The sequence below is a fragment of the Verticillium dahliae genome, genomic scaffold (assembly GCF_000150675.1).
Source record: "Verticillium dahliae VdLs.17 supercont1.3 genomic scaffold, whole genome shotgun sequence".
Classification (NCBI taxonomy): domain Eukaryota; kingdom Fungi; phylum Ascomycota; class Sordariomycetes; order Glomerellales; family Plectosphaerellaceae; genus Verticillium; species Verticillium dahliae.
In genome coordinates this window covers 819699-846973 of record NW_009276940.1, presented here as the reverse complement: position 1 = coordinate 846973, position 27275 = coordinate 819699, and the positions used below count along the sequence as shown (strand labels likewise).

The 27275-nt window shown below is 56.6% G+C and overlaps 5 protein-coding genes across 5 annotated transcripts; 3 read left to right on the top strand and 2 right to left on the bottom strand.

Annotated features, from left to right (window-relative positions):
* Positions 1-1190: 1190 nt before the first annotated feature.
* Positions 1191-11145, bottom strand: VDAG_01884 (protein kinase rad3; the record flags this gene model as incomplete). Its single annotated transcript, XM_009657913.1, has 15 exons — positions 1191-1889; positions 1984-2565; positions 3065-3110; positions 3259-5469; positions 5525-6008; positions 6059-6524; positions 6577-7782; positions 7878-8132; positions 8188-8622; positions 8713-8809; positions 8859-8978; positions 9072-9341; positions 9527-9810; positions 9863-10515; positions 10575-11145. 15 exons carry the CDS (start codon positions 11143-11145, stop codon positions 1191-1193), a joined length of 8379 nt encoding a protein of 2792 aa, XP_009656208.1.
* Positions 11146-12155: 1010 nt separating this feature from the next.
* Positions 12156-13937, top strand: VDAG_01883 (puromycin resistance protein pur8; the record flags this gene model as incomplete). Its single annotated transcript, XM_009657912.1, has 4 exons — positions 12156-12713; positions 12788-13266; positions 13330-13577; positions 13642-13937. The coding sequence occupies 4 exons, from the start codon at positions 12156-12158 to the stop codon at positions 13935-13937; spliced, it is 1581 nt and encodes a 526-aa protein (XP_009656207.1).
* A 2988-nt stretch (positions 13938-16925) lies between these two features.
* VDAG_01882 (uncharacterized protein) lies at positions 16926-18472 on the top strand (the record flags this gene model as incomplete). The annotated part of the gene is made up of 4 exons (XM_009657911.1): positions 16926-17165; positions 17229-17605; positions 17694-18290; positions 18360-18472. The coding sequence occupies exons 2-4, from the start codon at positions 17500-17502 to the stop codon at positions 18470-18472; spliced, it is 816 nt and encodes a 271-aa protein (XP_009656206.1). The 5' UTR covers positions 16926-17165; positions 17229-17499.
* Positions 18473-19453: 981 nt separating this feature from the next.
* On the bottom strand, positions 19454-20309 carry VDAG_01881 (vacuolar ATP synthase 16 kDa proteolipid subunit 2; the record flags this gene model as incomplete). Its single annotated transcript, XM_009657910.1, has 5 exons — positions 19454-19496; positions 19588-19758; positions 19845-19960; positions 20073-20153; positions 20253-20309. The coding sequence occupies 5 exons, from the start codon at positions 20307-20309 to the stop codon at positions 19454-19456; spliced, it is 468 nt and encodes a 155-aa protein (XP_009656205.1).
* Positions 20310-21947: 1638 nt separating this feature from the next.
* VDAG_01880 (Rho1 guanine nucleotide exchange factor 1) lies at positions 21948-25801 on the top strand (the record flags this gene model as incomplete). Its single annotated transcript, XM_009657909.1, has 3 exons — positions 21948-24380; positions 24449-25630; positions 25697-25801. 3 exons carry the CDS (start codon positions 21948-21950, stop codon positions 25799-25801), a joined length of 3720 nt encoding a protein of 1239 aa, XP_009656204.1.
* Between the last annotated feature and the right edge of the window lie 1474 nt (positions 25802-27275).

The following is a 27275-nucleotide window of genomic DNA, read 5'->3' as shown; positions in this document are numbered from 1 at the left end:
ACCAGGACGGGGGGCACTTTCGGCGCGCTTCGGCCACAGGATCGCTCCCCCTCGACGAGGCAAGGGCCGTCGAAATTGGCGGGGCGAGCTTCTTCCTTCGGCCGCAAGCCTTCTTCGAACAACTCGTAGCGGCGAGCCAAGACGCGCGATCCCGACGGCGCAGTACGCGGAACTGGCGGGCCACCTGCGTCGACTGGAGCAGGGCGAGGCGGCGCGACTGGCGGCGGCGTCCGGGGGTGTCGCCTCTTCCTTTGACACGTCCGAGGCCGTGAAGCGCTTGCACGAGCGGCTCATCGAGGTGGCGGGACCGAGCCCCCCGGATCCGGAGCCGGAGCTGGAACGAAGTAAGACTCACCGCAAGACCCCTTCTCCCGAGGAGAAGCCCCCACTGACGAGGAGACAAAAAGAAGGCGACCGCGCCGCCGCGAGACCGAGTCCGCGTCTCGGCGCGGCGCTTCCGCCGTTCAGGCCGCCGCTCGACGACCGCACGCGGCCGTTCACGCCCTACTCGCCGGCGGTGCCGTATGAATTGGCGTCGCCGGGCTACTCTACGGTCTCTCCGAGCTATTCGCCTGTGGACGGTAGCCCATACGCAAGCGATGCTATGCCTCCTCCCCAGCACATCACCTACAGCGAGGTCATTTTTCATCACCCGTCGACGAGGAGTGGAGAGCAATCCTACACCCATGTCGTCGAGGCGTCCTTTGGAGGTTTCGGCGAGGAAGAGGACGAGGTCGACATTGATGTCCCCCAGATGGAGGACGAGGAATTTGACGGCAGTGAGAATGACTCGAAAATCGTAAACGAGTTGCTGGCCAAGTGGACAACGATTGGGGCCGCATAGAGGAGAGGCAGTTACGAATGAAGTCTACGATTTGACCACGACGTTCACGACTATGTAGACAGGCAGATACCAAAGGTCTGAGGTGAATTATTACTTGCTCTCACCATACATGGAAAAGCGTTGTCGTCAACCGTTCCTATATAATACAACGAGCATGGCCAAAGCGTGGCCCTGTGCTGACCCGTACCCTATTCCAGTAACGCTTGCAGCAACACTTGCCGCTGCCTTGAGCTCGAACTGACGCAAAACGTTCATTTTCAAAGACCGCCGCTGGTCAGACTTGAATGACACAACCCCAGAACAAAGTAGTCTACTGATGGCTCGCTACCATCCAAGAGGCACAACATCAAGCTCCACCTGCACTCCTGCGGCTCCTTCGCTTGGGTGCTGCGGCAGGCGCATCGTTGCTGTCCTCCTCCTTAGCAGCCTCTGCCTTCTTTCTACCCTTGGCAGCGGCAGCCTTCTTGGCCTTGGGCTTGGGAACAGGCTCCTCCTCGTCCTCGTCCTCAGACTCCGACTCTTCGACAACAGTCTTTTTAGCCGCAGTACGCTTGGCCCCCCGCTTCGGTTTGGGCTCTTCCTCGTCCTCGGCCTTGACAGCAGCGGCAGCCTTGCCGCGCTTGGCCTTGGTTTTTGTGACGGGAACGTCATTGGTCTCGTCTTCTGAGTCCGCCTTCTTGACAGCGGCCTTGGCAGCCTTGCCCCTTGCCTTTGGTTTCGGCTTCTCGTCGTCAGACTCCTCCGCCTTGACAGCAGTCTTGGCAGTCTTGCCCTTGGGCTTGGGCTTGGGCTTGGGCTTTTCCTCCTCCTCGTCCTTGATCGAAGCGGCGGCGGCAGTCTTGGTGCGCTTCTTCGACTTGGTGTCCTCTGCAGCTTCAGGCTCGCCCTCCTCGTCAGCGGCCTTGCGGCCACGTTTCTTACCCTTGGCAGGTGCTTTTTCGGCCTCTTCGTCCTTTGCCGCATCGTCATTCTCTCCAGCCTTGGCCTTGGTCACGGCTGCACGACCGCGGATGGCGCGTTGGCCGAGCTTGTTGTACTCGGGGTCCTAGGTGAGATTAGCATCATCGTTGATGTCGAACCGTGACTTGCGCCATGCCACCTTTTGGAGACGAGGCGCAAGGAATAGAAAGACAACATACGCCATTGAAATCCTCGGGCGCAATGTGACCCTGCTCAACCGCCTCGCGAATCTTGGCCTGCAGGTCGGGATAATCGGCCATCTCATCATAGCCGTCGATGGCATCAAAGTCGAATGCGTCGCCGCCACGCGAGCATGTCTCGCGCAGGCCCTCAATCTGCTTGCCGGAGACGCATCCCCAGTGCTTCCAGCGGAAGCTGCCGTGTTCCTGAATCTCGGTCCACGTGCCGAAGCGCAACTGGCCCTTGAGGCACTTGGTCGCGGTGGCCTTGCAGACGCTATCCTGGCAGCCGGCTCGGTTGTTGGCGGAGACCTCTGGGAGGGGAGGAACGCATGTCAGTTTTGTGCAGTTTTGTGGTCGGCTGGGGAATGAGCTTGATAGATCTCGGCGCGTCATGCGTGACGCGTGACGTTGAGACGCCTGGGTGCAAGCGCAAGCAGCATGGAAGGGAACTGACCGATTCGATAGGACGACATGTTGACTGCTTCTCTGTGCTTCGCGCTGTGGAAATAAAGGGTGCGCAGGAAAACAGCCGATACTGTCGGAAGTGTCGCTGGCCGTGAATGACAGAACGATGATTGTCTGTCGCAGAGGGTCACAAGCCTGGAGTCGTTGGGGCTACGATGCGGGTTCTTGGAGAAGCTGCCTGGCGACCAAGGATCGTGACGGTTGTCTGGGGCGCAATAGCTCTGATGGCAGCAGAAGACGGGCGACGTGTGCTTGAGAAAGGTCACGAAGCAGAGGAAAACTTCTGGCTTGCGAGGGGTTGAAGTGAATGAGACGCAAACGAAGGAGGGAAAGTGGTCGTGGCCCGAGGCTGGCAAAAAGCTGCCGAGTGATAAGAAGGCGGCGCTGCTACCCTGGGCCGCGCCTGCCTGGCATGATGATGTGACATTACATTGTTGGGTAGAGGAACGGCAGGTGCCAGCGGGTGGTCCGCCGTACTTGCCCTGGGAGACAGCCCTAAAGAACAAGGCCCCAGCGCCTCAGGGGTTGATATTACGGCGAGACTTACAGGGGCTGGCGCTGTCCTCAGCCTCCCACCTACCTAAGGCCTAAGGTAGGGAGGTACCTACCTTACCCTCCATGCTTGGGCACACGACGAAGCCTGTGACTCGGCTGGCAGTCTAGAAGCTTGATATAATAACCATCAGAAACATCATACTCGATATATTCCCAACTCTGACCAACAGAACCATGACCATGCGCCTATCAGTACCACCCCTCTATAGAAAAAGACCACCCCTCTATAGGAAAGGACACCATCCAATGTACATGGCCGATAGGTTTCTGGGATCGACCGCCTGGCTGATGAGCTCCTCGACGTATCCCTCGACACCCAGCGGGATGCTCTCATTCGGGAGCAACCCCCGTACCTTGCGCTTGATGCTGTCCACCACGTACGGCGGTTCCAGTCTGACCTCCCCCGGCGCCACCACCGCGCGGCTCGACTTCTTGACCTTTTGCAGGTCCAGCGTCGGATCGTAGATAAAAGCCTCGAGGATCGTCATGAGCGTCTCCTCCTGCTGCCGCAGGATGCCCAGCGACAGCTCGCTGCACGCGCGGAACGGGCCCTCGTACCCGTGCATCCCCATGGCCGTCACCATGTTGTGCGTCAGCCGGAACGGCACCCGTTCCGGCTCGCCAAATGTCCGCCCCTTGTCGAAGAGGCAGTTGAAGTCGACGTGGAATATGCCGCCGTTATCCTTCTCCAACAGCACGTTCTCGCCGTGTCTGTCGCCGAGGCCCAGAATCGTCCCCACCATGGACATGACGGCACACGACCGCGTGTACTTGAGCCGTGCCGCGAACCACACGGCCGGGTGCGGGAACTGCTCGATGAACCAGTGGTGAAGCACCGGCGGGAATGTCCCGAGCACCCCCTCCGTGAACAGGTGAATGTTGCTCGTGCCCGTCACCGCATCCTTCATCATGCGCTTGATGGCGTTGTAGTCGGGGTGCGTCCCGCGCATCTTGTACTGCTCCAGCAAAATGTCGCGCAGCGTCTTCAGTCCGTCCACCCACTCAATGATGCCGCACTCCTCGTTGAGCGGCGTCACCGCGTACGTCCTGATGTACAGCTGCCGCCGGCTCGATTCGGCATCGCGCTTCAGCGACCGGTTGATCATGGCGTTGAATTCCATCAGCCTCTGGTCCGTCCGCAGGTCGTCCTTGGGCTTGATGAGCAGCATGTAGTTCTTTCCGTCCGACCCCCGCGCCGTCAACCGTCGCGGTTTCGCGAGCGAACCCAGCACGAGAACCTCGTCAAGGAACGAGTCGATCGTCACGACGTCGCGCGAGAAGGCCTTGTATCGGCGCACATTGTCTGCCAGTGTCGGCAGTGTCGCCGTGAGACACGCTTCGATCGGCACCACCAGTGGACACGGTGTACACTTGTGATTAAAGTTGAGGTCGCGCGTGATGCTCGCCTTGGTTGTCCGATTGCTCTGAAAGTTGCCGTTGTTGCAGGCCAGCAACAGCTGCTCCGCCAGCTTCTCTCCCATTCGAAGGAGCGTCTTGAGGTCGTAGCTACCATTCTCTACTCTGGCTGACACACTTCGCAGGGTTTGCAGAATCCTCTGGCCTCTTTCCCGCCTCTCCGTGGCCTGCTTCGTCGTCATGATACCAAAAAGACCCCACAACGCCTGTCGCGGATGCGCCTCCACCACCTTGACCAATATGTTTTTCAGTCGGTCGAAGACGTGCTGGCTCGGGTGTGCGATACGGGCCACAATCTGGGGCAGTGCTGTATAGAAGATAAACGCCGGTAGCTTGATGATGTACTTGTCGAGGAATTTATGCAGCATGTTCAGCTGCTCGACACGTCTCTTGTGGAGCTCGCGTGACACGGAGATCTTGCCTTCGGGCGGCTTGTCGACCTGGGCCCCGAGCTCCAGCCAAAGCGTCAATATCCTGGGCAGCGTCTGGAACAGATATTTCGTGCCGTAGCTGAGCGACCGTAGATAGTTCTCGATGACCAGTCTCGCAATCTCGCCCTGCAGGTAGGCGTCACTTTGGTGGTCAAGCTTGAGGGTCTGTTCTGACTCCATGAGTTTCTTGTAGTGTCTCCCCAGGAAGAAGTGACCCTTTTCCCACATGGAGAGCGTCTTCGGTGCTTGTTGATACTTCTCTCGCAGGTTGATCACGTGTGTCTGGCCAGCAGCGTCCAGCCATTTAGCGAGCGTCAACTGCGCTCGAGCGGTCAAGTACCTCTGTTGCATGTCCATGCCCTTGGAAGAACTTGTGCTGTTGTTGACTTGTGTTGCAAACTTGTTGGCGTCAATGGCGCCCTGCAGGACTTGTATCGCCTTTCGCGGGTGCCCGTCCTTCCAGAGAAGCTTGGCATTCTCAATGACAGCCGAGTCATCTCCCAATTTGGACGCGTGGAGCACGGCGTTGAGGGACTGCTGCATCGAATTAGCTTTCCTGGCAAGTTTTGCAGTGGATAGCCACAGAGAGGATATGTCAATGTCTGAATAGATGGGTCTGAGAAATTCGTCAGTACTGGTGGTCTGAAGAGCAGACAACTGGTGTATCTCACTGCGAAAGCTGCATTGCGGCACGGCGGATGCTCAGAACGTATTGCTTGTCGTAGACATAGGCACCCAAAACCTCCAGACGACGCTCTAGAAGCTTCAACGTTGCCTGGTGTTGAGGGCCATCAACCTCCCGCTCCTGAGTAATGAGCTCAATGTCCGTGAGGATATGGCACCGCAACATGAGCTCATGCGATGCTTGCAACGAAGACGTAGCTGTGTATGTCAGGCCAGACGCAATCTTCTTCCGCATAAGGTCGAGCGTCTCTGTGAATTTCGTTCGGGTGGATTTTCCTTGACGCATCGAATCAAAGAGCTTCGCAATCCCTACATTGAAGTCTTCCATGAAGTCTCCATGAAACCTTCCAGCGTATTTGGAAAGAGTGTCCCATCTGCTTGTGGCCCAGGCTGCTTCGACTGCAAAGGGCACTATTCGGTTCTCGGAGGTGACGTCCAAGTGCATGCCCTCAACGTGATTCAGTAAAACGTCTGCTACTCGTTAGTTGTACTGCTCATGTAACTTTCCATTCACGACATACCATGCTGCCCAGACTGCTGCAGACAGGTAAGCAGATCGACTTGAATGTCGACATTATTAGGCTCCTCCGCAAGCTTGATCTCGTACCACGTCTGCGCAGCTGTCCACCTGCCTGCTTTTCGGTGACTGAGGATTTGCTGATTGACGTCGAGGACGTGCAGGCGGGCGGATATACCATCGAGTCCATCTGGCTCGTCGATTTGAGTATATATGTCCTGGAGTCTTTCCAGAAGTCGCGTCCGTTCGGAGGGATCGCCTTGCTTCAACTCGAGCTCCTGCGCATGGTGCTCGAGATAGAACAAGGCTCGTGAGTACTCCTTACAATCCATCGCTCGCTGTGATCTGAGCTCTGGTGAAATCATGCCGACGACAGACTTGACACGGTCAAGGGCTTTGAGGTCAGACTTTGCATTTCGACCATTCTCCTGCACCCACTTCATGGCGTAATCAAAAACACGAAAGACAGCCTATCTTATGTGAGTGGTTTGCCTGTGCGTAAGCAATGTAGTTTGAACTTACCTCACAGTATAACTTCATGTCGTCTCGTTCTGCATAAGTCGCGTCGTCCCTTATCTGGTGTCGCAGGATGTTGACAAGCTCATTTGTGACACGATCACGCTCATTCTGCGTGCTCTTGTTGCCTACAATGACGTGGATCACCAGGTAGGGAAGTAGGAATTCGGCGACTGAGACGTCCTTGACTCGGATGAGACGACTCAACGGCTCGAAAACAAGACGCGCATGTTCGTTGAGTGGCCGCTGCAAAAGGTCCAGTACAAACACTCTAACCCACTGGACGTACGACTTGCCAGGCTGAAAGATGGGATACTCTGCTGGTGGGATCTTGGCTGGTGCCAGCAGATATCTGGAGGTCAGAAAGGGGCTCAGAACCTCCCGCACACTCTCAGGCAGAGCAATCCACTTCCGGTAGACACTATTTCCTTCGGCAGATCTCGTGCTGTTTGGTATTTTCGTCGATGAGGCCAAGGCAGACTGAAGATCGACTTTCTGCATAAGATCCTGCATCGCAAAAGACAAAAAGCCTTGCAGTCTTGTGTCAGTAGTGGAGAGAAAAGCTTTGACCAAGACCTCCTCCAGGATGAATAACACGAAATCTGTTGTCTCTTGAGAATCCTCAAAGTTGTGCAGCACAGCCATCGACTTTGACTCGCGCGTAGTCTCAATCCGGTTCGAGTCTAAGCAGCCGATGAGTCCGATGCATTGTGTACAGGCGCCAGCTACGACGATGTCCAACGTGCCGACTTTTGCTGCACAGTCTAGCAGAGACCGCAAGAGTGTGGTGACGACACTGTCGGGCTGCTCGCTGATGGCCGAACTGTGTAGGTAGCCCTGGTTGTCTTTGAGGTACTCCACCAGCTCTTCGAGCGCTAGGAGAACAACGCCTGAGTTTTGATGAGATAAGCGTTCCGCAAAGACGACGAATGCTCCCCGCGGGTCCAAAGATGGTCTCAAAGAAGAGAGCTTAGCTTCAATACTGGAAAGCTCTGGTATATCCTTGAGCGTCGGCAGAACCTTGATCGTCCTATCAACTACATCAGGAAAGTCCTTTAGGACTTGATGGATTAATGCCACTGCCATGGCCCGACATGAGTCATCGTATTGCCTCCAGTAGAATTTGATGATGAATATCGTGGGTTCCAAGAGGACCTCGATGTCTTCTTCTTCCAGATGAGTGAGCAGAGCGACCCAACATGACAACGCGGCCTTCCTCAGGTGGTCGCGTTCCAATGCGGATAGCAGGCAGGCGGTGATCTAGAATGTCAGCACAGATCAAGTGACCATGATTCAATATATCTTACCTGAGGCCGCGCACCCCGAACATAGGCTTTGCAGAGCCTGATCATCTCCTCCATGGCTCGAAGGCACTGCAGTTGTTCCTCGACTGGTGGCGCACTCAACATGCGGTCGTTAATCACATCGACCAGCCGGGAAATCGACCCTAGCATGTAAGATTCGAGAAATCGGCCGATGATGTTAGCTGAATGTTTCTTGGATCTTGGCTCCCGGTTAGGAGCCATGACCTTTGTTGCCATCCAGGTCAATGCGTTGACGATCTATGATAGCGAATCAGTCGAAAGACCACGGACAGACAAGGCCTACCAAACTTACCCGCGGCTTCCTCTCTTCGTCCGCATCACTGGCTGCTTTGAGCAGCTCGAGAATGATTGCGACTGCCTCCGACTTCATCATTTCGGCAATAGTCGATGACTCGAATCTTGACGAGAATTCACGCAACCTCGACATGATGAACTCTTCAGGATCGGGAGCGTCCTGAATCAATAGGAGGGCCATAATGGGGCCATTATTGGAGCTCTCCATGAGGCAAAAGTACGTATCCTGCTCTCGACGGGCTTCGGTGATTTTCTGCACAACATCGCGCTTTTTAAGAAGCACAAGCCAGGGCAACGCAAAACGCTGGATGAGTATGAGCAGCTGATTGACAGAAATTTGCAGCAACTCGGCAATAGCTCGACTTATTTGTGGCCTAGCCACCATGTCCTTGATCGCAAAAAAAGCCAAGTTGCCCCAGAAAGGCTCGAATAGCTGCGAGCAAGATACTTGCCGGCTGGTAGCGATGCTGAGGACCTATGCTCCTGGTTAAAGCCAGACGCAGAATTGGACGGAAATGCATACCTCGTTGAAAGCACAAGATGCTATCAGACTGTTGTTGCCTCCAAGATACTTGAGTAGTTGAAGCAGAACCAGGTTCAGCTCGTTCCCAGACACGTGCCTAGACATGTGAGAGACCTTTCACGATGCGGACGATTGACTTGACTTACCTTCCAAGCTGGCCCCCAGCCATGATGTTTGTCTCGCTAAATCCCGTGACAGCCTGCTCAGAAATGTTCTTTAACAACGAGAGCGCGGTCTTCAGATTACGACTCAAGTATAATGGGTCGCTATTGTTGGATGTTGGTGGCCGCACGAACGTCGCAAGGGTCCGCCTAATACATGTCAGCTGGCTCAAACAACAGACGTAAGAGAGAACTAACCCAGCAGCGATTCGAAGCTCACGAACAGAGCTCTGGAGAGACTGAAGACACCACTTTCCGAGCTCCGACGTCTCCAAGTCTAAACTGGCCTGGTCGTCGGCATGAACTATCAAACGTCGGAGGCACACCATAGCAACTATCCTGGGTCGCCGGGATGACAGAAACGATTCATGAGCAATGAGTTTCAGGAATATACTTGTGACCTCACTCTTGGCCCTTCCATCAGTCTGCGGGTTGCGCGGTTCAGCAACGCTGCTTTTCGCACAATACCTGCATTGTGGGTTCGAGGCCTTTTTGCTGTCTGCCTGAATGATCTCGTCCGCAAGACAGCACGTTCGGGAGAGCAAATCAATCACGGTACACTGGTCATTTTCAGACAGCTTTGGGTAGGCGTTCCTATATGGTCGTCAGCGTCTGGCATCAGAGACATGCGTTTCTTTGTGTGCCGAATATACATGAAAGACCAGTTCAGGGAAAAGTTGCTGCTCCCCGGGTCTGCACCCAATATCTTGTAAATCTGCGCAACCAGCTTGGGAAGCTTAGTGGACTCGAATGAGTTTTGCGAGAGCTTTCTGCGTTTCGGCTCGGGCTCCATAACGGGCTCGGCCGTCGTCTTCAGACCCAAGCGTTCCACTTGACGTTGCAGGCTCAGATCAGCAAAGAGTGCTGATTGACAATCCGGACTGAGTGTGTCGGGTGGTGTAGAGCCTGATGTTTCCTTCAAAACCTGAATGGATCTCTGATAAGAATGTCAGCATTTGCAATGCTACCCGAGGCACCTGCTAACGCACCCATATGTCACTTGACTTGTCCCACGAGGGGTTTTGGATAAGAAGACCGGATTCTGCGGGCAAAACGATTTTAGCCATGGAGAGGCGACCGATGCTCCTGTCATGCAAAGCCGCATGTGACAGACGAAGTAGCGCGTAACAGAAGATCTGCTGCGCAGCAGCGGCTTGTTCGCCTTCGCTCGTCGTGAGTTCGGAGAAGTTTTGGACGATATCTGCACAGTGGAGCGCCAGGATGGTGTAGACCTTTCGTTTCGCAATTGCTTTTGTGCCTTTGAAGTCCCCCGCAAGCAGATTGAGGGTGCTTTGAAGGACTCCTGACCGTCCGAGGGGCACAGTATGCTGCCAGCCTTCCTGGAGAGCTCGCAGGGAGAGCAGAGAGTCCGCGAGCCATGGACGGTGTGCAGCGAAGAAGTCGTCAGGAAGCATGGCATGCTGCTGCGACACAAGGGGGTGGCCAAGAATTTTAAGAAGACTTGATGCTTGACGAAGACCAACCGCCATGCCCGAGATGGTATAGGTGCTCTGCTTGATAGTATGCATGGTAGACCTTCCGACCAGAAGCTCCAATGTCCCATCCTCCGGTAGCGTGACCTGTAAAGACTCGTCCCGTCCGTTCATAATCGTATTCGTGTCTCTCAGTCGCAGCAAAAGCGCTATAGGATGTTAGTGGCGGTCAGGACTTCGGGAAAATGGCTTCTGCCGCTCATCATACCATTTGCAATCTCTCGAAGATACACCGTAATTGAGGACACCAGACACCACAGGGAATTATCGGATGAAAGCATGTCAAGCAGCTCATAGAAGAAGGTCTCTATGTCGGCTGTTAGGTCGAGGCAGCGGCTGTGACCAAGCAGACGCAGAATCTTAGGGAACACCCAGATCCACAGCGGCTCGTCGCCGCGCATTTCAAAGGGCGCTTCCGCAGTCTTGTACGCCAAGACAGCCGGTGTCTCCTTTATTATGAGCTTCAGGAAGCTGATCGCTTGGAGGACCTCGCTTTTCAGGTGTTTGCGGTCGAGGAATGGATCGTTCAGCTTGATGCCGCCGAGGACTGCTCGTATGAAGACATATGTGAGAAGGTGATTATGTCGCAGTTGATCTTCGGACGTCTTGAGGATGCCGGGGTTGTTTTCGACTTCCTGGATCGTCGCCGAGAGTTTTCTCAGCTCGCTGTTGTCGTCGGATCGGGACGATTTCGTCGACGCAGAGATGTTCTCCACAAGCTGCGCGGCGAGTGTGGAGGGAGGGGCATGGCCGCCAGACACGCCAGTTCGTGTCGCCATGTCGTTTCTGGCATCGTCTTGTTCTCTGCCGGGCGTTACAAAGCTGTCGTTGGATAGCAAAACCGCAAGTTGGGGTGTAGTCATTGCCAATCGCCAACTGAACGCGCTGGGATGGTGGGGTTCGAACGGCTGAGGAGCACGCGCGACACGAGGTCACGTGGCCACTTACATGGATGTGTCCTTGCCTTTGAGCTCCCTCCATCTTGTCCTCGACAGGCTGCCACACCAAACCCATTTCTTCTCTGAGCAGGGAGCGCGAAGTGTCCCGTAATTCTCAATAGCTTAGGTTAATGACACCTCTCAGAGCGCTGCTTCGATCAGAATGGCCGCACACTCTCAAAAAGTGCAGTGTTGTTGGCGCAAACCATCATCCTGTAGTCTGGCATGATAGACTCGCCATATTCACACAACGGCTGACTGTAGGTGAGGCGCTGACAAGCTGATACCACAGTAGCTAGCCAGCGAGAAAGTTGTCATGCCACAAACTGTATTCAGTCCAGCCACTACTACATTAATCTCAGACCGCTCCCACTTGCTGGTAAAGTCGGAGCGTTATGATACTCTACCGGACATGTTGCAGCGGCAAGGCTCATGTCGTCACAAGCTGACAGTGGGGCATGTCATCGACGCCCTGGCGCCCTTGTCTGTGATTGTTGCTAATCCTTCCGCTGCCCTGTTCGCCATGGCCAATCCTTCATCTGCCCTGTTCATGACTACCGCTGTTGCTATCGACCAAATGCATCGTCATGGATACTCTTGTCGAGATTGAGGAACGCGACGCATGATGCTAGTCGCGCTCTTGGTGTGCAAATGGCAAAAGATTCCTTCAACCTGCCAAGTACGGTGATAGCTAATAAAACATATGGAAAGTGACCATGAAAGGTACCTAGGTATTTAAGGCAGGTCCGCACTCCTCAGACTGGTGAAGCACATCAAAACTTAACATTCCCAGCTTTGCATCAAGTTTGAGCACGATGGACTCGAAAAGCCCTCCTTCGGATCCTGCGAATATGGCTCTGCAGGCTGCTGCTTTCCAAGTGAGCCCCGCCATCGAACTCCAACCGATATCCGCACCACGACCCGTTGGCGCTGCAAAGACATTTCATCCTGACGATGTCACACCCGCAGCTTCTGGCCTGTTAGCGAACGAATCTACCCAACCGCCCTCGCGAGATCCCGCGCCTCCAGGCCCTGTGCCGGACACCACCAAGCTCCAAATCTCCAAGGCGAAAGGCATCACCGTAATCGTCACACTCGCCGGCATGAGCTTCCTCAACACAATGGGGTCCGGCATCCTGACAGCGGCCCTGCCTCGTATCTCTCGTGACGTGGGCCTCTCGGAGGCGCTGATCCTGTGGCCGGCAGCCGTCTACGCCCTCGCCGCCGGTTGCCTGCTGCTCATTTTCGGGGCCATCGCCGACGTGGTGGGGCCGAAGCAGATGTGGGTGACGGGCAGCTTCTTGTTCATCGTCTTCACCGTCGCCGTCGGCCTCGCGCAGACGGGACTGCAGCTTATCCTGTTCCGGACCATGCTGGGCGTCGCCATCTCCATCTGCCTGCCGACGGCGGTCAGTCTCATCACCAACACGTTCCCTCGCGGGACATGGCGCAACGTCGCCTTCGCCATGAACGGCGGGGCCAGCCGCTGGGCTACGCGCTGGGCCTCGTGCTGGGCGGCATCTTCACGGACACGATCGGCTGGCGCTGGGCCTACCACATGATGGCCGGCATCAACCTCTGCCTGTCGCTAGCCTCGATCTGGTCGCTGCCGTCGGTTCGTCAGGCGTCGGAGAAGAGGTGGACGCGACGCCTCGTCAAGGATCTTGATTGGGTGGGCGCTCTCATCATGAGCGTCGCCCTCGGGGGGCTCCTCCTCTACGTCCTGGCCATGACGTCTTCCTCCTACAGGATGCTCAGCGATGCGCCCAATATTGCGCTGCTTTCCATATCCGTCTTTCTGCTGGCGAGCTTCCCGGCTTGGATGGCGTTTCAGACGCGGAATGGCGGGCCGGCACTGCTTCCCAACCGGCTTTGGCGAAACGCGGCCTTTACCTCGGTTTGCCTGTCAGTGTTTTTCTGCTGGGCGGCCCTCAACGGGGTCCAGTATTTCACGACCCTCTAGTATGTATATGTATCATGGCGTGGCCTCGTCTAGCCCATTGACCGCCGCTGACGAGACGCCAGCTTCCAAGAGGTACAAGGGACGTCCGCCATGACAAGCTCGTTGCAGTTCCTACCGCACGTCGTCGCGGGCGTGCTCACCAACATCGCCACGGCGTACCTCATCTCGCGGGTCAAGGTGCAGACGCTAGCCGTCGTGTCAGGCATCATCACCGTTGCGGCGCCGGTCCTCATGGCGACGGTGCCCATTGATTCATACTACTGGCACGCGCCTTTCTGGGCCCTGGTGCTTTCCCCGATCAACCCTGATGGTAAGTTTCACTTTCCCTCGAGGAGGCCCGCATGGGTCGAGACGTATGCTCACCCAGTGTGCAGTCTTTTTCACCGTGTCGAACCTCGTCATCTCGGATGCCTTCCCGGCAGATCTTCAGTCGCTGGCGGGGGGCGTTTTCAACGAGGTCGCCCAGTTTGGCAATTCAGTCGGCCTCGCGGCTACGGCGGCCATTGCAGCATCAGTATCTGAGCACTCGGGGATCGAGAACCGAGAAGAACGGCTAATGGCAGGATATCGTGCGGCGTTCTGGACCATGTTCGCGGGCACGGTTGCCGTTGTGATCATTGTCAAATTGGGGCTGAGAAAGGGGGGCACTGTCGGCAAGAAGGACGTGTAACAGTGCTTTGGGTTTCTGTAGAATACCAACCGTCACCCAGAAATGACAAGAAGAATCGATCATGCAATGGGAAGCCACAAAGCCCGTCGAGTGAAGTCCTCGCATAAACATACCTAGCAACGCAACAGGGATTAGGGAGATTCAGGGGTGATCGACGATCAGCAACATTACGACGTATTGCAGAAATCAAGGAAGCAGATCAACCAGATGCTGCGTGTGCGGCTCTTGCGGGAGGGGCCCTCCTTAGTTTTCCGTACTTGGCTTGTGGCGGTACGGGGACAGGGAGAGGGGCCTGATCGCCTTGGTGGGGGGGACATGGAGACCGATGACATGGTGATATCGCGCCCGACGTGCTGTCAGTGAGGGGAAAGGGAAATAGGAGGGGATGGTTGCATCTGTCACCAGATGAGTCTATGGATCACCCGACCTATGCAGGGATACCTCGCAGGGCTGGACCGTTGACTGGACGGACCTGCTTCCACTGACGCCACATTGGGCTGACGAGGAGAGGTTCCACTCACCCCAAAAGATCCAAGACTCGTGAGTTTGAGGAAGAGTGTTGATGGAGGGAATGGACAGGCTCGTAGCCTCGTCATGTCGGTTCGGGCAACGTCCTTTTGCGTCGCAGAAGAGTCGCTTTTCATGGAGCCATGAGACATTAACCTTGGGCAGTGTCGTGCTTTGTGATACAATAATGTACGTTTGGTCTGCTTCACCGCAAGAGTGTGTAGCTACGACCTGCATTGCATGCGTGCTGCAGTGTCTGTCTGTGGCAAGGCGGCCCTGCATGCTAGGTCCTGAATGAGGGCCTAAACGAGACAGCAGTTGACTTTTCCCTTCAGCAAGAACAGCTGGCAGACGCCCTGGAATGAAATGTCCTCCCACCACCACCAGGCAGGATGGGATGGGATGGGGTGTGGCTGATGATAGTCTTGGCGAGGAACCACGACTACCTCCTCGATGGCTGCGTGTATTGGATGCACCGCATGCCCGTCGGTACTGTCATGTGTAAGATTCTACCCACCTCACCCATCTTGTCTAAGAAAGGCGCTTTGAAGTCCTTAATTTTGACGCTTGCCTCGCCCTGCCAACCTTTGAGCCACGAACTAAAATGCGAAAACAGGCTTTGTACGAAACGCACGAGCAACAGTACAGATACCTGCCTTCCTCGAGGTACCTGCCTAGGTAGGCCAATGCATGGCATCACCCGTGCTGGCATTGCACAACTTGCCTGCCTCACTCGCCGCTCCTCTTCTTTCATGGGTGACGCAGGCTGCCTCCTTCCCTGGTACCTTGCTCTTATTGTGAAGCCGGCTACTGTCCGTCAGTAGCACCTGCGGCCAGGCGCGTGGGAGGTGTGGCGGGGCAGCCGTAAGATCCCGATGGGGGAGGCATATTATCCACTCGAGGAGCATCTGCTGCGCCGCCGAGCACCACACGCTTGCAGCAAGTACGACCACCCCGCACCTGCTTGACCTGCTACGCTATTGCGAGCGAGCGCCATGCCAAATAAGCAGCTGGGTTGTAGGTGGTACGTGGAACCTAAAGTGCCCGTGCACGTACCTTCCTTCAATCGCGCGACCCAAACGCCCCGGTTATTCGGTATGAAATCCCCGTCAGGCCCGTGTTCCCCCTGCGTCGACGCCAAGCGACGCGTTATCGGCGTTTTGGCCAATCGAGGGACCTCCTGACCCAGATGGGACCCACTACACGTGTGGTCCCCCGCTCGGCGGGGTATGTACTCTTTACGGGCTGTTTACAGGGCAGGCAGGCTTGGCGGGGGGAGATCGAAGGAATGGGAAGAACGGATGTAGGTTGACGCGGCGAGCTGTGACGACAAGGCCCAAAGTTTCCCATCTTGACGCCAGCACCAGACCAAGACCAGTCGCCCAAGTGTGAGCTACTTATTCCTGGCCTTGGCAGACCACACGACCACACGACCGCGCAAGTCCATGACCCCGCGGTGACGGCGTCCACTCTCCTCACAAGTTGCCTCTACCTACCTTCCTCCGAGGTGCTAACCTGGGTCATTGCCTACCTTACCTTTAGGTACCTACCAAGGTAGGTGCTATCTAATTATTGACCGACCGCCTGCGGGATTGGAATTGTATAGTGCCCCGGCTCTCGGCATCAATGTATGACCACCTCGTACCACCTGCGACTTGCTCTCTCTGTGTCTCTCTCTGTCATCTTCGGTCTTTCCCTCTCTCTCAGCTACCGATATTCGCACCTCTCCCATGGGTCCTATCCGCCGTCGAAATTACCTTGGCAACAGGGGCCTACAGCAACCAGCAACACGTAACACATACATGCCAACCTGCCGCCGTTGTCTTTGACCTTGTCTTGCTGCTTGTCCTGCTTGTCTTACCCACTCGGCTCCTCCCTGTGGATAAACCAGGAACACCCCCAAACAAAAAAAGGACCTGCACTGGCACCCGCACTGGCACCCGCACTGGCACCCGCTTTCGATCCGCCCAACTGTGTCGGGTTTATCCCCGCCGACCCAGCCTTTTTGGCCAGCCGTGTCGGTCACCTTTCCTCGCCTGGCTGGGCCGCAGCTTGGTCTTGGTCTTGGTCTTGGTCTTGGGTGGTCTTGGTCGAGGCTGGGCGTGTCTTGTGTCTCGCGCCAGGAACACGGCCAGTAGCGGACAAAACGTCACATCTCCTAGAGGTCTCCGCCGAACGACGCGCCAGTGCCCCAAGGCCGGCTCCTCGGCGCACCTTGTTCGCTGTCTTGTCACCCTGTCACTCTTGTCTGTTCTGGCCCGCCCCTTCTGCCTGCTTGCGCCGGCGATCCGATCTATAAGGAGAGAAATAGGCCGCTATCGTGACAATTTAATCCCCCCCCCCCCTCCCACCTTCCCGCCTTACTGTCCCTGGTTCCTCACACCCACGGACATATTTCGTACAATTCATGTGCGTATATATATCTATATGTATATATATATCTTTATGTATATATATGTATATATATTTATATCTATATATCCCGACCACCATCCGCCCCCCTGCCCATTGACCTCAAAAGGTGAGCTGCAGACCCCTCTCACGTGGCCCCGCACCACCATCACATCAGATGTCGACACTCGATGGGGGCGGGAGGGCAACCCTGAAAGGGGCATTCCACCCACCATCCTGCCCCTTCGGCTTGACCTGCTGCCAGCCCCAGAGTAGAGTAGGCTGTCGGCCGCTCGGCTGGATCATGCAGCCAGCAGTGACCAGGAGACGGTCGGCTTTGCCTTAATCGCGCCGATCCCTGCGTAGGTCTGCTAACCCCCTTCCTCTTAATAGAAGTCGCGATTGTCTCAGCACACGACACCTCTGCCACCACACCCGTCTCACGCAGACGATCACCTGTCCTCCCTCTTCAAGCCGTCGAGGCTGGCAGGCACTGGAACGTCGATAACAGAACTAGTCCGGGCGGTATATCCTACGCTCGCCGCAATCTTTCTCACTCGACCTGCCCGAGCCTGCGAGCGAACCCTTTAGCCACAGCACTCGAACAAGTTGTCACAAATGAAACGCAGCTGCTGGACAGCTTTCTGACACCATGACCGCAACTATGGCTGCCTCGCTGGACAGCCGCCATTTCTTCCCCACGCGCGCAGATGCTTTGACGGCCGAGGACTTCGAGACGGCTTCTATTCGCTCGGCCGCTCCATCATACAGTGAGTTGCGCTCCTCTAGCCAGTGCATCCTGGCCTGAATACCTGGAGTCCTTGCGACAGTCCCAAGCTCATGACAAAATCTTTGCAGTCTCCGAAGCTCCCTCCTACCACTCGGTCGCTCCTTTCCCTGAAGCGATCCCTCCTTATACCCCGCCGGGTACGACAACCACCCTGCACAGCACCAACACGGCCCAGCCTCAGTCGAGAAGCCTCATCCCGGATGTCATCAACCCGCGCGAGACCCCCCGGCAAACCACCGGTCTGCCCCCCATTCCGCCTCTGGGGGCCTCCGCCCCGCGCCTCAGCCAGTTCCAAATTCCCACCTGGTCAACCGTCCGCGCAAACCCCTGTTACCTCAACGTCGCCCGCCGCCGCGCCAACTCGGGCAACAATGACTCTGTCGCCTCCATCCGCCGTGCAATGCTTCTCGATCGCGTGCTCGAGGATGAGGACTTTGCCCCTTCGATGCCCTCTTCTTCGTCGTCCTCGTTGCCTGCGCCCGGTCCCGCGTCCTCTTCCGCTTCTGCTTCGTCCCCATCTTCATCCTTTAGCATGCGCCGCCACCTCGAAGACCCACACCTTGTCGGCGAGGTTGCTGCCGCCGAGGCAAAGCGCAAGAGGCTGGCACGCGAAAGAGGCAACGACATCCTTGTCGCGGAGGACAGGCAGTGGAACTTCTTCCTCGGTAAGCTTTTGCTTTTTTCTTTAAAGGCCGTGGCGGAAAAAGAATTCTTGCTAACATGGTGGCGTGCAGCGCAAATGGGTGATATCGAGGAACGTGACCGCAGCCTGCCCCGCACCCGTCGTTCTCCGGAGCCTGTGCAGCGGCGCAAGCCGGCCCGCCGTCTCGCGGGACGGCTGCTGTGAGTGAATCGTATGTGTGTGTGAGTTGCGTGCTTGAGACACTTGAAGCCTTTTAGTGTCCATACGGTATGCCTGATGCCAGAAACGCTGAACATGACTTATGGCTTTTTCCTTCTGCGTGGATCTGAGGGCCGAAAATTCGGGTTGGATTTTTTCTTCTTTCTTGCCTTGCCGCGTTGCGTGCATCGGGTATGGCGTTCCGTTGCGTTTCTCTGGGTTGCGACTTTCTTTCTGATGGCGCCTCTTTTGAGCTGATCAAGCGTCGAGCACGACGTGTTCACTTCCAAGTCCCATGCTGAAGCGACTGAGGTCCAGGGAGGCCTCGAGTCGAGATATCCTTTCTCTGTGGGGTGATTTGAGATTGCTTCTTCCCGAGTCATTTTTCTCACGCAAGGAATTATCTAGGAGTTAGGCATATGATGGGGCTCCGGCCGCAAATTGCATGAATGAGTACGTAGAACGGCAGATGAAGATACGACAAGATCTGTTGAAACTCAATCCGTTAGCACCGTGACATGTACGTGATCAGCTCATTTGTCCTTACATGAGAAAAATGTGCTTGCTTGAGGGGCTCGTTGATTACTATGAAGAAATCAGCCGGGGAAAGCGCTCAACATGGCCATCCCGCCAGTCACGTTGCATCCGCGACTTGGGTGAATCCGTGTGCTTGCTCTTCTCGGTCAGCTAGCCGCAATAATTGTACATGTTCTTCCTGGAAAACGCCGTTGCCATATGCAGCTGTCCTCTGTCAGGACAGCCCCCTTTCTCCAACAGCGGGCCCCGTGAGCCGGCCCCCCTTCCTTCCCGGGCGTCCGCCGCAGCCCTCGTTCGGGTAAGATGTACATTGAGTGTATGTCGAGTCGGTTCGGTGACATCGTCTCCATTAGACAGCATGGTTGACTAGATCATGTCTCGTGTGTTGTGTCCTGCCTTTGTCATTGTTGTCGTCCCTTCTTCTTCTCCTGCTCCGAGTCGTTTTCTCGTCTAGCCCGAGCTTCGGGTGTTGAGGATCAGGGCGACAATGAGACTGCCGATTCCTGGCGTTAGCCTCGCAGACTTGTACACGCCAGAGAAACGTAGCGAAGAAGAAAAGGAACAACTAGGGGGCAAAAACGTACCCGTAAAGACCGAGGACTTCGCCGAAAATGAGAATGAGGACCATGCCGACGAAGACGCGGCTCTGCTCCATGTAGGCGCGCACGCCCTTATCGCCAACGACACCGATCGTGTAGCCCGCCGCCAGACCTGTGAGGCCGACGGAGAGACCGGCGCCGAGGTGCATGAAGCCACTGGAAGGAAAGGAGATTTGGTCAGCACAAGGCCCCGGGTACCGCCAGATGATGTCGTGGGCAGACAAGAGGGTCAAGGGACGCACTCGAATAAGCTGTAGTGTCCGCCGGAGCTGGGAGGGACCAGGTCCTGGGCGATGAGGACGGAGATGACGAGCGCGTAGACGGCGATGATACCGGACATGACGACAGGGATGAGGCACTGTAGATTGGAGAGATCGAGTCAGCCGTTGAGCTCCCAGTAGGAACGAGAAGGAGATAGAAATAGAGGGGGGTCATGCCTTCATGATCAGGTCTGGCCTGAAGGTGCCAACGCCCGCGATACCGATGCCGGACTTTGCGGTGCCGTATGCTGCACCAATGCAGCCGAAGATCATGGCGCCCGCGATGCCAGCCTAGATGATTGGTGGTTCGTCAGTAGCCGGTCGGATGTTTGAAGCTCGCGGGGCGGCCAGCGCGAGGGGGAGAAGACTGGGCGGCCGTGGAAAGCATACCATTCCGATGAATGGGGCGAACTTGGGCGCCTGATCAGGGTTGGGGTCTTCGATCATTGTGATTCGGAAGGTCTCGATCAAAGACGCTTGTGAGGTGGGATGCGTGACGAGAGTGCGGCGTGAGTCGTGCCGGATGGTAGGCGTCGCGGGATGCGGGATGCTTGTCGTCGGCAGCTGTCGAAATGCTGCTACCTGGATCTTGGGAGTTGGTTCGCGAGCTTTGGTGGTGACGAAGCCAATCAGGGAACAGGAGCTACTCGCAGGGAGGTGTCGTTGGTGGCATCACGTGACACGGACCAAGTCAGCCAGCAAGTTGATGAAGTGGAGAGAGAGCACCATGTTCCCTACTGGTCACAGTAGCTCGTCAGTTGTTCAAGGTCTCATTGAAGAGAGAACATAGAAGGACAGCTCATTTGGTATTTCCTTTGAGGATATGATCTGTATCGGTAACTTCTCTGATCCGTGGTCTGATGGGATGGGCCGGACGCACTCTCGCTTTTGTCTTGATCCGTGCTGCTGTTGTTGCGCAACATGTTCCCAAGGTGCTCAGGAGGACCTGCGGTACTTGAGAAGTACAACGTCACAACAGCCCCCAAAACCTGCCGAACCCTTGCGGCCGCATCAGGCACAATACAAGTACATCGTCTCAAACCCAAGCCCATCCAATTAGGGCGTTCCCAACCAATCTCACCTCACCTGACCACAGGTACTGCCCTTGGGTACCTAGGTACCTAGGTAAGGTAGCGAACTAGACGGGCGGTCGTTGAGCTGGGACGAGAGAATAACCTTAGATGGTCATGCATAGTCGAATTCATGATTAATCTTATCCGTACCTGATTGAAAAAAAAACCAGGGCGCCGAACCGGGGTGGGGACAGAGCTGGAGACCCCTCTGGAAGCCTGTCTTAGTGTGCATTGCGTACCTACTCATTCGGTGGACCACGAGGCCGGGGTCAGGTTGCAGATACAGATAGTCCTTTTCTGCATTGCATCTTGACTGACCATCTTTCTACGGAGGACGCTGCCAACCCTTCTACAGCACTACCTTGGGCCAACCTTACCACCAGTCCACCCACCCAAACCCTCGTCTTCGAACGTCTGAGTCCACACCACCGGCTCTTCCGACCTACACCCTCTCCGATGCCGATAATCTGAACCATCTTCTGGAGCTGCAGGAACACCGTTGCTCCCGCCTTGGGCCCGATTGATTCCTCCTTGTCGCGGATTCATCATCTCCTGCCGACCGTCCGACCGACCGACCGACCCACCATTCTCGCCAACCCACGACAACCCCCAAACCTTGATCGGCACCATAGGCCATCAACAAAGGGGGAAAAAACGCACGAGGCCTTTTGCCGCCGCCGACCCTCTCTGTGAATCCGCACAACGTTGACAGCGCGTCGGTCTGCTAGCCAAGGCGCAATCACCATACCCCGAGACGCCCGCGCTCAGCCCGATACTGAGATAGCCAGCTTGCGATACACAGTCCCTCCCCCCCCTTCCCCCCCGACGGTTTTGCCTTGCAACACCGTCGCCGGCCTCTGGGGGTTTTCATGAGGTAAGCCACACACTGTCCATGCTCGCCTTTGTCAGCTCTCCACCTTCTCGTCCCTTCTCCAGCCCAAGAGATCCTTCCTGGCATGGAAAGCAGAAAACTGACTGCGGCCTTTGCTCCCCTGATCCAGGTGCAGCCATCATGTCCGACTACTATCAACGCGACCCTCGTGGTCACCCCTCGAGCAGTCAACGAGATGCCGCCTTTTCTAACATATTTGGCGCCGTCCCGCCACCCGGTCGTTCGCAGACCATGACCTCCTCCTCCGTGCCCCCTCAGATGATGTCTCAGGGTAGGACCCAGACCATGCAGTCCAACATGTCGGGCATGCCACCCCCTATGCAACGACAACCGCCGCCGCGTCAGCCGATCCCTAATCAGTATGGCGACCGACAACCACTATCGCCGAGGACACGAACCATGGACGGAGATGCCAGCGCTGGCGGTGTTTACCCCGGACAAAGGTCCATCTCGGGAGGATACCAAGTCTCGTCTCCGCAGTCACAATATCTCCAACAGCAGCAACAACAGCGCCGGTATGGTGGCCCGCCGCCGCCTCGACCCGACTCCCGTGGTGCTCCTCAAGGAGCCGCCGGAGCGAGAACCGCCGCTCAGCGCTTCCACCAAGGCGGCCCTGCCCCGAGCATGAACAACGACCCCTATCGCTCCCAGTCTCTTGCGTCAGCACCAAGACAGCCGCAATATCAGCCCCCTCCCAGCGCCTACCAGCAACAGGCGCCTGCCAACGCGTTCCGTCATGCTCCCTACAACCCCAACTCATCACGAACAACGGCCCAGGGACGCGTTGTGCCCGAACGCCACGATGACCGATCCATGTCCATGACCGGCGGATTTCCCCCCCAGGAACGAGACGGCCAGCACAGCTCCTACCAGACCATGAGTGGCCGAGTCATCCCCAACCGTAGGGCTCCTGTGGAGCTACCGACGAGCAACAGCATGCCAAACACCGGTTACTCGAACGGAGGCTACCCCCCAGCGCCGGGCTCACAGACCAGGACCACGAGCATGGTGTCCTCAAGCGCCGACACCCAGAGAACAATGTCAATGGCCTCGACTATCACGATCCCAGTCACACCCGCCGATTCCGACACTACGCTTGGGCACCGACCGTCCATGAGCACGAAATCCGTCAAGTCGACCGACGGTGAGCGCCCCCCCACCGGGAAAATCAGGGCACCTCTGGTTTATCCCGCCATGCTCTCCAGAGTCGCCGAGTGCTTCCAGCACAAGATCATCACGGGAGACCGCACCAAAAACGAGCTGGCATACAAGAGCGCCTTCAGCGGCGCGGAGGCAGTGGATGTTCTTTCGTACATCATCAGGACCACCGATCGCAATCTGGCTCTTCTTCTGGGTCGTGCGCTCGATGCGCAAAAGTTTTTCCACGATGTCACCTACGAACATCGTCTACGCGACTCGACATCGGAAATGTACCAGTTCCGCGAAACCCTGACCGATCAACCTGACGACAACCCCGTCAACGGTGTATTTGTACTCTTGTCCGAGTGCTACTCACCCACGTGCACGCGAGATAACCTTTGCTACTCGATCGCGTGCCCCAGGAGGCTAGAGCAGGTTTCCAGGCTCAACTTGAAGATCCAGCCCGGCTTGAAGAAGGAGGACAGCGCAGTGGCCGACGCCGATGATGTCGACCAAACGGACGAGCAGAAGCTCTGGATCAACTCAGTTCCTCAGGAGATTGCCGACAAGGTGGACGACAAGGAGAAGAAGCGCCAGGAGGTCATTTCTGAAATCTGCTACACGGAGCGGGACTTCGTCAAGGATTTGGAGTATCTACGCGACTTCTGGATCTTGCCTTTGCGGTCCAAGGCCTCCCCCATCCCGATCAGCCGTCGCGAGAGGGTTGTCAAGGCCATCTTCAGCAATATTATCGACCATCCCAGCTTGCACCTTGTCAGTTCACGATTTGCGAGGGCACTGACGGAACGCCAGCAGAAGAATCCCGTCGTCCACAACGTGGGAGACGTGTTCCTCGAGTTCGTCCCGCAATTCGAGCCTTTTATCTGGTACGGCTCCAAGCAGATGGAGGCGAAACACGAGTTTGAGAACGAAAAGAGCATCAACCCTTATTTCGCCAAGTTTGTCGAAGAGATTGAGCGCCGCAAGGAATCCCGGAAACTGGAACTCAACGGTTATCTGACCAAGCCGACGACAAGACTGGCGCGTTACCCGCTTCTGCTGGAGGCGGTGCTGAAGCACTCGGAGGAAAGCAACTCGGACAAGGAGGACCTTCCGAAGGTTCTGACTGTGATTCGCGATCTGCTGAGCAGGGTCAACCGCGAATCAGGCAAGGCCGAGAACAGATTCCACCTCAAGAGACTGCATGAGCAGCTGCGTTTCCGACCGAACGAGCGCGTCGAGCTCAGGCTGACGGAAGAGGGCAGAGAGATTGTCTTCAAGAGCCAGCTGAGGAAGACGCCGCACGACTCATCTCCCGCTAACGAAATTACATCCTACTTGTTCGACCACGCGGTCCTGCTCGTGCGGGTCAAGCAGGCTGGCAAGGCCGAGGAAATCAAGGCGTACAGAAGGGTGAGTTGTCCGTGCCTGCGCGTGTGAGCCCGCGGGTGCAGCCACAGCAATACTGACATGACGTGTAGCCGATTCCTCTGGAGTTGTTGGCGATTCGCGAGATGGACGAAGTCATCCCTCAGCAAGGGGTCAAGCGCACTTCTTCGAGTCTTCTCCCGCTGGGTGGCAACAACGCCAAGGACGGCAAGAAGAGCGAAGGGTGGCCGATCACGTTCCGCCATTTGGGCAAGGCAGGATACGAGCTGACGCTGTACGCGGCCAACCAAGCGGGGCGTGACAAGTGGCTGCAGTTCATCGACAAGGCGCAGAAGCAGCTGAGGGCGAGGGCCGACTTTTTCAACACGACGGTCATCTCGAGCAACTACTTTGTGGGCGCGAACCAGATCAACTGCGTGACGCCATGTGACGGTGGTCGCAAGCTGATCTACGGTACGGACACGGGCATCTACGTCTCGGATCGCAAGAACAAGGACATGATGCCGAAGCGGGTCATCGAGACGGCGGTGGTGACGCAGATTGACATCCTCGAAGAGTACGGGCTGCTGCTGGTGCTCACGAACAAGGCGGTGTATTCGTATGCCATTGCAGCGCTGGATCCCACCGAGCCGGCTTCGTCGAAGCGAGGCAAGAAGATCCAGAGCCACTGCACGTTTTTCAAGACGGGCATCTGCCTGGGACGGCACCTGGTCTGCTGTGTCAAGTCGTCGGCGCTCTCGACGACGATCAAGGTGTACGAGCCGACGGACGCTTTCAACAAGGGCAAGAAGCAGAAGGGGTTCGGCAAGATGTTTGCGGGCCAGGACGAGCTCAAGCCGTTCAAGGAGTTTTACATCCCGACCGAGTCGTCGTCTGTGCACTTTCTCAAGAGCAAGCTCTGCGTGGCGTGCGCGCGGGGCTTCGAGGTCGTGTCGCTCGAGACGCTCGAGACGCAGTCGCTGCTGGACCAGGCCGACACGAGCCTCGACTTTGTGGCGCGCAAGGAGTCGGTCAAGCCGATCCACATTGAGCGGCTCAACGGCGAGTTCCTGCTCAACTACTCCGAGTTCTCGTTCTTTGTCAACCGCAACGGCTGGCGCGCGCGGCCCGAGTGGCGGATCGACTGGGAGGGCGCGCCGCACAGCTTTGCGCTGAGCTACCCGTGGATCTTGGCGTTCGAGGCCAACTTTATCGAGCTGCGCAACATTGAGAACGGGGCGGTGCACATTGTGCCGCACAAGAACATCCGCATGCTGCACAGCAGCACACACGAGGTGAGTCGATGGTCATGACATGCTTTGCAAGCCACGCGAGAGGGGAACTAACACGGCTCGTCTTAGATTCTGTTTGCGTACGAGGACGAAAAGGGAGAGGACGTTGTGGAGGCGTTGGACTTTTGGAAGAACAACAGGCGGTCCGAGCTCCCTCCGCCACAGTCTATATGAAGGGGAGAGGGAGATCCACTGGCAAGCAGCGAGAGGGGGGTGGCGAGAGAGCAGGACTGTGTAGGTGAGAAGGTTCAGGATTGTTGTTCCCCCCCCCCCTCTTGGCGCGACGCAAGAGCGTGCTTCGTTGGCTTGGCTGCAAGACGAGGAGGGGGGGGAATGGGCGACAAAGCGTGGCAGGATTTTTCTCTTGTGTGTTTTTGAGTAGAGGTGGATTGATACCAGCGGTACAGCTACAGCCTTTGCGTTCATCCACAGCCACCGACCCGTCCCCGATTTTTTTTCATCATCAGCATCGTCATCATTATCATCATGGCGGGCAGCAAACGGGATCAATGGACTGGGAAGGGAAGGCAGGGGGGGCGGCAGCGAGAGGAAGAGAATGCGCGAAGGAGACGACTGGCAGGGGGGCTGAGGTCATGGCAGAAGACGCGAAGACGAAGGTGGAGGCTGAGGCAGAGACAGAGGCAAAGGCCGAGGCAGAGGCAGTGGCAGAGACAGACACGAAGGGCCGTTTTGTTGGTCAAGACGTGTTTTGAATAATTGCACCGTACATGGCATGAGGCACGCTCTTCCCGCCCCGCGCCTCCAGACTTTTTGATGGTGCAGCCCTGCCGACAAGAGAGACAGACGCGTAAGGGACCGGAGATCGGTGAGGGGATCCGCGATCCACGTTGTACCATGTAGGGGCGTTGACAGGAACCTCAAGGCGTGTGGGGCCGGCGGGCATTCTTGGGCGCAGAGAAACGTCCAGGTCCCAAGTCAAGTCAACAGTCAAGTCAACAGTCAAGTCAACAGTCAAGTCAACAGTCAAGCAAGGGCTGGTGCTGAACACTCCCCACCGTGTTCCTCTCGTTTCGGATGCCAGGCTCGGCATCTGACTCGGAGCCCGGTCACCGGCTCCGTTGGATTCCGTCGAGAGCGGGGGGGGGCCCCGATAGGATAGGAGAGAGCAATCTTCTTTGATGCCCATGTCCCCCCCTCCCCAGATGAGGAAGCAAGGTGGGGGGAACATAAAAAATCAAGAAATGCGTCATCGTCTCATGATGTTGTGCTCACAATTAGAAGCACTGCTTGCAGACGCAGAGCGACGCAGAGATGAAACGAAACGGGTCAATGGCATTATCCAGCACGGCCACCACAGTCTCTGAACCCTGGGGTGTGAAGAGAGAGAGAGAGAGAGGCAGAGAGATCCATGGGCAGGCGGGGCGAGAAGGAAAAGTGGTGTGATGATCATCTTGACGCGAACAGGGCGAAGCATTCACCTTGTTGCGCAGCACCCAGCTCGCGCAGCACGCAGTACCAACGGGGGAGCAGCTAGACAGCGAAGCTAGCAGCGCTGTGTCAAAAAATAGGTCAGACCTGCGCCGAAGGGCAGTGTGCGCTTGGCACCAAGTACAAGCGTCCACTTGGCATCCCCCTTGGCACCACAGCAAGCGTTGAGATTGGGTTGGCCAGGGGGGGGGGGGGGGGG